The sequence below is a fragment of the Branchiostoma floridae genome, chromosome 3 (genome assembly GCF_000003815.2).
Source record: "Branchiostoma floridae strain S238N-H82 chromosome 3, Bfl_VNyyK, whole genome shotgun sequence".
NCBI classification, from domain to species: domain Eukaryota; kingdom Metazoa; phylum Chordata; class Leptocardii; order Amphioxiformes; family Branchiostomatidae; genus Branchiostoma; species Branchiostoma floridae.
The window spans coordinates 32987760-32996970 of NC_049981.1; the positions used below are offsets into that span (position 1 = coordinate 32987760).

The 9211-nt window shown below is 39.9% G+C and overlaps 1 protein-coding gene across 1 annotated transcript in view; it reads right to left on the reverse strand.

Annotated features, from left to right (window-relative positions):
* The window catches only part of LOC118411869 (deleted in malignant brain tumors 1 protein-like), a 26999-nt gene that overhangs the window by 1169 nt on the left and 16619 nt on the right, over nt 1-9211 (reverse strand). The window contains exons 10-13 of the mRNA XM_035814358.1: nt 8731-9060; nt 8163-8468; nt 7566-7764; nt 4132-4394 (exon numbers count right to left, since the gene is read on the reverse strand). Of these exons, the coding sequence (XP_035670251.1) occupies nt 4132-4394; nt 7566-7764; nt 8163-8468; nt 8731-9060 (1098 nt within the window). The remainder of the gene's footprint in view (nt 1-4131; nt 4395-7565; nt 7765-8162; nt 8469-8730; nt 9061-9211) is intronic.

Below are 9211 nucleotides of genomic sequence, written 5' to 3' on the forward strand. Positions count from 1 at the left end.
TCAGTGTCACTGATCTAACCGTATCTAGTACGTATCTACCCTCTGGATACGTAGTATATAGCCCAGTGTACTTTAATACCATAATGTTGGCAGTCACATTTGTCCCAGCTTTTGTCTGGACCCTGATATGCAATGGGTTGACCCGTAATCATTGACGTGTCACACTGCACAGTGCGCTCGATCGTATACAGTATACGGTCCAACTATGTAACTTCGCATTATTGCACACGCACGAAATTCGCTGACAAATTGGGTGTGCAATTACTTCTACTGACTGTAATTTGTATGTTACTTACATTCAGGCACTGTGAGTTTTTTGGAAACCTGCCATTTATTCCAAAGGAGCAACAGAGTTCAACGCCACCAATATCTATGCTGTTATATATATGTATAATGTTCTGCATAAATTTGTGGGTAACGCAAATACATGATTGCAAACCACACATTGATATGTACCTCTTGGCTAAATCTTGCACCCTATCTATACATGACACAAATTAAACTAAATGGAATATAGCATAGAATACATTAGTCGTGCTGTTCTAGCTATATGCTTGTTAAACAAATTTCAGTAAAGTAGTCTGATAATGAGATGCTACATAGAACTCGAGGAGCACTACAGTTTTTATCAAACTACCAATTCGACAAGTCCAAGACTCAGACCTCTTGTGGAATTTAAGTGGTCAGAAAGGTTGAACAAATTGGTAACCACACAGAGTATGGTATACAAAATAATTGTCTTAATCTTGGTTCTTTCACATTTCTTCTTGGCATTCTAATTGTCATTAATATTCATTTTTCGACATTTATTTGCAATGTACGGCATATATTTTCTCCTTTTATAGCTCATTTTTAAGTTTTACAGTACGGTTGAAAACTTTTTTCTTTGGAAACGGTCGGAAATTGATGCGCGCGCGGATGTCATTCATTTAATCAAATCAACATGGCCTAAATCAAAACTTAATGACATTTTCATAACGCTAGTCTGTTAATTTCACCATGGTCTATATTGACTAAAGTAGGTAAATATACAATGAGTAAATCTGTTAATAGAAAGAGCGCTCACATGCAGGTATCTATGCTTTAACTATCTAACTACAGTACATACAACTACATTGGTTAAGAGCAACCACATCTATCTGATCGTTACTCGGTTAATTGGAAGTTCGTACTAGATATAATCGCCGCCTTTATACGTGTCTTATAAATAGCGACAATACCTCATTATGATCGCATATTGATTAATTCTGACCGATCTAAATCAGCGATAGACACAAGAAAATAAGGGATATGCAGGCATTGGCCAATCAAAAGGAGCGAAACACATGCCAGAGCAGAGGGAATAAGTACAGACTGCAAGGGAGAATGGCTCCTAACATTGATAATCAGTTTTGTTGTTCTATAAAGTCAAAGACTGCATCTGGGAGTCTACTCATAGTTACAGCCGGCGGAAAGTGAGATGGAGTGTTGTCTTTATAAACAAAATTTAATGGAGCATTATATTTCTGAGAATGCAGTCTTGGAGCTATTCTCGTGTATTATGACTGAGTATACACTTAAGACAATAGCCCCAAGACTGCATTTCCGATCTGTAAACACAACAGCTAACCCATCAGGGTCGATTCGTGGTGAGAGATCCAACTACTGCAATCCAACTACCTCACGTTTTGCGACATTTCTTTTGTTTTATTTATGAAGGTCGAAATGGAAATTTTAAAAGAAAAAAAAAGAAGGCAGCTTGGAGTCACTTGAAATCCAATGTGATACAGCAGGTGGTAGTCTACAAAGATACCACTCAGACTGGACATTTGGGATATTTTTAGAAACCTGCACTTTATTCCAAAGAAGCAATAGAATCCAACGCCACCAATTATTGTACGATAATTGTAGATGTATGAACCATGTACCGACTAACACCAAATGTATACAAATATGAAGATTAAAACATATACCATTCGTTATTGTATATTGGGCCCTAACATACGAACAGAACATAATAAACAAAATTTAATGCAAATTCCAGTTGGTGAAAAAAGACAGAAAAATGTCTAAAAATGAAGATCTAGTCATGTACCGTATAGTTAAGTACAAATGATATAGCAGTATACACCAAAAGGCACCATTTAAAATTGAATAGTGGAGTTCAGACAATCTCCCAATATATTTGGACAGTAAAACTATACTAAGAATAACAATTTCAAACAGAGATATCCTATTAGAAATTTTTTTTTTCAAACAGAGATATATCCTATAATAGAATAATTCTCACCTTCACGTAAAGACACATTATACATTAGAAGAAGATAAGAAAGTAACATGAAACTATGCACTTTTTAATCTAATGGTAAAACGTATTCGACGAATTTAACTTATAAAGATAGTATCCCTTTTCTGAAAAAAAAAATACATAAAGTTTTCTAATCCGTCAACTACAGTATGGAAATCGCCACCAAACTATTTGAGTACTTGACCGTTAAATTGCAAATCTTCCATGCTTTCACCATAGGCAAAGAATTCGCCGGCCTTGTCATTTCAAACCATGCAGAAAAAGATGTGTTGAGAGACGAAATTACATGCTTGTGCTCCTGATAAGATTCCGCTTCTATAATGTGCGACATATGTAATTAACTAACCTCACAATCTTCTGTCTAACTAGAATTAAAAGTAAAACAAAGTGTACTGACAGGTATATGTGCTGAGCAGTTTTTCGTAACGCAATGATCGTTTCACGATGACAAGCGTCAGTAGTGTTAGAAATGAAACCTGGTTACAGGAATTATCTTTGTCAGGTTTAACTACAACACGTACGAAGCAGTCCGCTACATGATCATGGCAGCTTAACCCTCAAACCACCGTATGGGGTTAAAACTGACCCCAGGCGTATATCAACGTGTGCCATTATGTCATTTCTGGTCGAAAACAAATTTCCTTTCAGGAGTTTGTTTGTATATCTGTCCTATAACTTCTTATACGTTTTTGCCGAGATTGACTTATTGTTGATTAAGTTCTCCTCGAAAGTTTATGCATGGTCCAGTGGGGTCAAAACTGACCCCAGCATTTTTTAAACAAACTTTTGCGACCCACACCTAAACTACTTATTGTAGGATCACGAAATTTTTAGAAAATGATGTACATGTAAACAAAAATTATTATAGCAACTTTTGTGCCATTATCATGTCATATGACGACATTATGACGTCATCTAGGTAATATCGGCCGCCATCTTTGATTTTGTCTGATGACGTCATCAAATTAGCATAAATTACGAATATTGAGTCCAAATTTATGTTGAATTTAATAAGATGTGATAAACAATTGTTATTTGCCAAGAAAACCTTAAAACTTAAATGTTTAGTACAAAATTTGAAAATTTCGTGATAAATATGTCTGTCAGAATTCCGTTGCCATGGCAACATAAAAAATGATGAACATACTTTGTTCACTGAAAATGTTTGCTATCAACATTTTCTAAAAAAAATCCTAAGTTTGGTGCCCCTAGCATAAGACATCAAGGCGCTATATGGCATTGAAGCTGGTACAGGCATCAAAAACCTCCTTCCCGGTCTGAATAGCGTTGGTGCAAAATGTGGTCCTCATGATCCTTTGCATAAATTATGATAATGAGCTAGAAGTATTCTCACCTAATCATGTCAGACTGTCCCAAATAGATTAATGAAACTATTACATATATACAAATCACAAAAAGATTCACACAAAAAACTGTATTTGTACAAAACGTTTTGGGGTCAGTTTTGACCCCATACGGTAATCTACGTCACAAAAAAGCTACGGTGGTTTGAGGGTTAATGTTGACCCTATGCAGATAGCAACACCCACAGTAACTTGAAATAGCCAAACCATGCAATTTGTCCATTACGTCACAACAATAATCATAGTTAACCGAAATATTAATTCGTTGAATCACTTTTGCGACCGATAAACATCAAAATATTGTAATCTAGTTTTCTTGAAGTTACTGTTCCTCAAGAAAGCTGACATGTAAATGTTGTTAGAAATGGGTGTAGCAAGATTCAGCAGAAAATGCTCTAAGCTGCTCTGGTTAGGGCCTGATTTTCATAGTCACAGACTTCAGGGAGTAACTCCAGCCTCTCCAGTGGACCCACAGGACACCTTGCACGGATGGACAGGAGCTCCCGCAGTTGCCCAGGTAACGGCCGTTGAGGTAGGAGTAGCTGCAGGACTCAAACCACCAGCCGCCCTGTCCCCACAGCTGGCCACGATGGCCACAATGGCCACGATTATAGGCATCATTGTCTCTGTCCACAGTGGAGAACCTCTGCCCGTTGTTGGAGTCCCAGCCAGTCATGGAGTCTCCCGCGTTACCAGAATAACCAGAAAGGTGCAGGCGGTACCCGTCCGCCTCACCGGACACCCTGGGTGGGAAAATTACGGCATATCATCGTTAGAATTCATCTGTGAAGATTACTCATGCAGGCATGGAAGAAAAATGATTTATTCCAATCTATACACCTGCATAATGCAATGAGAGTATCAAACGATTCAGAAGTCATCTGCCTTCTTTTATCAGTTAAACGAAGATAAATGATTACATATGACTTAACAGAACAAGTGTGAAACTTGCGAAATACTTCTTTGTATTCTAAATAAACAAATACAATATGGACGCTAACTCTATTACCCCTTATTAGATAAGCAAAGATTGCAGTGCTATATTTTGTATGTTGTATGTAGTAACGCGCTGAAGAGGACAGCCTAGTTACGGACCTGAACAGGGGACAGGGACGAGTGGCGTATTAGGCAATCCAACATTCACGAGATGTCATTTTATGATGTCCTTGACGACGGCAGACTTGGCTGACTCTACAAACTTGCAACGTAAAATGTTTTTTTATGTTCTGTAGAACCACGGAATAACGGATTTGATGCATTGATACATTTTAGGGGTAAGTGGAGAGTACCGCACACTGCTATAATGGTGGCGGATTTTTAGAATATGCTTTTGCATATTAAATTTTTTTTTTTAAATTAGTTTTCACAACAATCTGAGTCATAATTACAATAGCTCTTAGATATGATTGTAGACTGAAGCCATGTGAATATTTATAATGCCTAACAACATGATCTCGCAATAGTGTCCTCCGACATGGTGTCGTCTAAATAGCGCGCTCCTTGGTCTGTTGGAAAGTTGGAAAGAATGGTCGACAACTTGAAGGGTCGTGAGAAGTTTGCATATATTTCAAGACGTTTTCACTGCACAACAAAGTAATGTTCATACGTTACGTTGTGAATATTGCTGTGCAGTATGAAAAGATATATTCAATTCATAATGTAGAAAAATGATAAAAACGGTGACTTTGATTTTTGTAATACATTCCTGTAACACGTTTTCAATCATTTTTCATTGCATGATTCCTCATTAATTTTGAGAATGATGACACATAATTTGCATATTCTCACCTGAAGGTGCTGTACTCTGCGAACCTCGTGTCGGCATTCCAGTCCTCGAGTTCAACTCTTAATTTGTAGTTTTTCCGTTTGGTCAGGAGGTGTATGTTCTCGTTCCCTAGCCAGTACTCCCCGCTCGGGTTCCCAAAGCCCAGTTTGTACTCCTCCCAGGTCCGGTTGAAGGGAACCGACCCGTCCTGCCGCCGCTGGATCACAGTCCACCCGCCTCCTGTACATACCAACAAGGGGAAATGTAATGTTCCGTCGTACACAGATATATTGTTAAAATACTGCAAACTCGGTGGTGTCTGAAACTTTGATATTTAGATATGTATGTATGTGCAGAAGCGGAGCAGGATCGTCCGACAGGACGAAAGGGGACAAGAAGGAATATATACCAACATTTCTTTCCAGCATTACCTTGGTTCTCCATATCACAGTACGCCTCCACACTGGTGGATGACAAGTCCAGGGTGTAGACTCCACTGTTAGTCTGTCCTGCCGCATGGTATGCTGCACAATCTACCGGGTTTGGAAGACAAATACAAATACGATTGGTAAATACAAATACGGTAATCAATTTTATCTCAGCTTTCACTTTAAGAAGCCTGCGTACTTTTAATTATTCCCTACATCAATAATGCCAGCACGAGTTAAACATTCGCACAAATAAAATCTTTGTTGACTCTGAGGCACACTTTCAATCATATACGGTGTACGGCCTTCTCAGTTGTTGGATACATAATTCGATAGTCTGATGTGACCCTTTCGGATTGTGGAAACAGCAATCCACACGATTTTCCCAATTATGTCACGGTGTTATGCCGCTCTCAGGCCTCTCGGCTAAATTGTTTCCTGCTCAGGAGGACAAAAGGCCAAGACGATCCCTGAATATCGCGCGTTGATGGAGAATATTCCGGACGAAGTTATTTAGACCTCGCAGAGTCGTCTTCTAATCGATTTTCGTGCAAGTGATAAGAAAACACACGGATTCGATATGACAATGGCCAAGCATATGAACTGCACATCTTACACCCAGAACCATGCAATGGACGCGTGTCAAGCGGTTTTGAGGGGACTTACCATCATCGCCTGGCAATGTAGGTTCCTCTTGGAATGTCCAGGGGAGCGGAGCTGAAACAGTACACAATGTTGTGATAATTTCCCTTGAGATTGCGATATGCAAGTGATGTGCAGATACCACTTTTTTTAATTAAAACACGCAAATCAATGATTATAATATTAGCGGCACTGCTGTATGTTTAGACAGAATATGCACAACAATTTATTCAAGCAAGTTTTTCCTTAGTGCGAATATAAAAACCACATTGACTTCTATATGACAATACCACAAACCTTAGTCATACGGTGTCTTTGTTGCTAAACAACAAGCAAAAGCTGTCGAACTGGTGATATTTGGATATATGTCTCTAAATAGTAGTGTAAGTAACAATTTAGTCTGAGGTATGAACTTACTAGTTTCTACTGTTGTCTGGACTGTTGTCTGGACTGTTGTCTGGACTACTTCTGATTCTAGATCTATAAAGAAAATGTAAGTTAGTTTGGGGTTTTCCATGTGTGCCGTGATAACATTTATGATATTTGATTGTGTTACAGAAATGTCGGTTGAATTAAAAATCAGGTTGCATGTAATAAACCCTGGCTCTATTGTTAGGTTATATATTTTTTTATCTCTCTGAACTCAAAACAGTTCCTCTTCTACATGTTATGAGGTGTAAGTAGATGTTATAACAGAGTCACTTGAATGAGCCACTAACCTGGTTTGTGAACCTTACATAAAACTATTGGTATATGCACTAATGACTGAACGAAGTTTTACTACTCTGTGTCAGTTCATTAAATATGAGTCAAGGGCATTAACAACCCATTAACGTTACAGGAAACCGACGCTATTTGTCTGGACTAATTGTCATGTTTAACTACACCTTATCACTTGTGAAAAAAACACATCAAGTGGTAAAGAGAAAGTCACAAGACTAGAACAGTAATAACGTATAAAACATGACAACTTACGGGTACAGACAACCCCAGCATCGTTATCATGTCCGCACCAATCGGATCTCCGGAGGCTGCAGCCCTGCAGATTTGACAGACTTCTACTGCAGCCATAAAACTACCAAATCGGCCCTGTCCCTTCGCCAAACAAGCCACGTGTTTTCTGTTGAGCTCCATGGAACCCCAGCTGACGGCACACTACATTTGCTTCGCGTTGATACCAATACCAATTCCTGCCACAGATCGTCCCCCACTGCCCATCATTGTAATACTCCACCCTTCCCTCGTGTTCACCGGATCCTCCAACCAGTCGAACATGTTCTGAATATTTAAGGAGAATATGAACACGAAAATGTTTAGAGAACGTCTGACGACAAGATGTTTCCATGTCGTTAATTTGTCTACAGAATGTTTGTAAACACAGAAACCAAATCGTAATGAATAGTGTAGCGTTTGACAATATGAAGCTGTTGAAATAACAATATCATGACATGCACAAGGAAATATAGGTATCCTTTAAAGCTTCACTACATTGCACCAATAAGAGTTGCTCAAGCAAATGGCTATGACCATTTTCGAAATCATATCAAGTTACGTGGTAACTTTTATATGCATATCTTATCACGTGTATGTCTAACCTTCGTCGACATTCACTGTGTCATTCATGCCGGAAAAGGTTAATTATGCGTTTTAATTAGTGACGATGTAATCAGACTCACTACTACAGACGACTCCAGCGTCTTCCTCATGCCCACAGTTATGCCTGCCCCATCCGCCATGGCTGCAGTTTTGCAGATTTTGCTCATTCCCGTCACAGTCGACATCATCCAGCCAGATCGGCCCCGTGCCCTCCCCGAATGAGGCGCCAGTGGGCGCCCCTACAGCACCAGGGAACCCCAGATGACGACACACCACCTCAGCATCGCTGAGACCGAATCCATCGTCACAAATCGAGCCCCACTTTCCGTTGTGGTAAATTTCCACCCTCCCCTCGTGTTCTCCGAAACCACCAACCAGCCGGAGACCTGCGGAAGTACAGAATATGCTGTGATGAATATCCTGAGGTGATGGCACGGTGCGTTGCCCAGGTCGGATCTTCGGAAGCCATTATTTTGTACTTATCGCTGTACCTATTCTAAACAGATGAACCGTTCCCATAGAACGCCATTTCATATTGGAACACTTCTGTCGTGTTTTCACGTATTGCTTTCATGTTTAGCCTAATTGAATCTGAAAAAAAGGACAGAGAACCTGTTACTACTTATAGTGGTGCACAAAATAACTTACTGGTGCAGACCACTCCAGCATCGTAACCATTTCTGCTACACCCACTTGGGTTGTTGCCCCATCCCCTGTGGCTGCAGTCTTGTAGCCTTGACTCAGTCCCGCTGCAGGTCACATAACTCAGCCAGATCCGTCCGGTCCCCTGCCCGAAGGTGCCCGTGGTGGCTTTCCGAGCAGCACCAAACCCCAGCTGACGGCACGTCACTTCGGCATCGGGTTGATCCCACTTGGAATGACCCCATCCATAGCCACAAACTCTCCCCCATTCTTCATCATGGTAAACCTCCATCCTTCCCTCGTGGTCATGAGATCCGCCAACCAGCCGGACACGGGCTGAAAATGAACCACATATTTGGGTATGAATGTAAACAGTCTGCAGCGGACTATACGTCTTCCATAGTCTTTGGTTTCTATACAAGACTACTACATTGTACAAACATTTTGATAAATCTTGAATACAGCTTTATGTTATGCTATTCAGAAG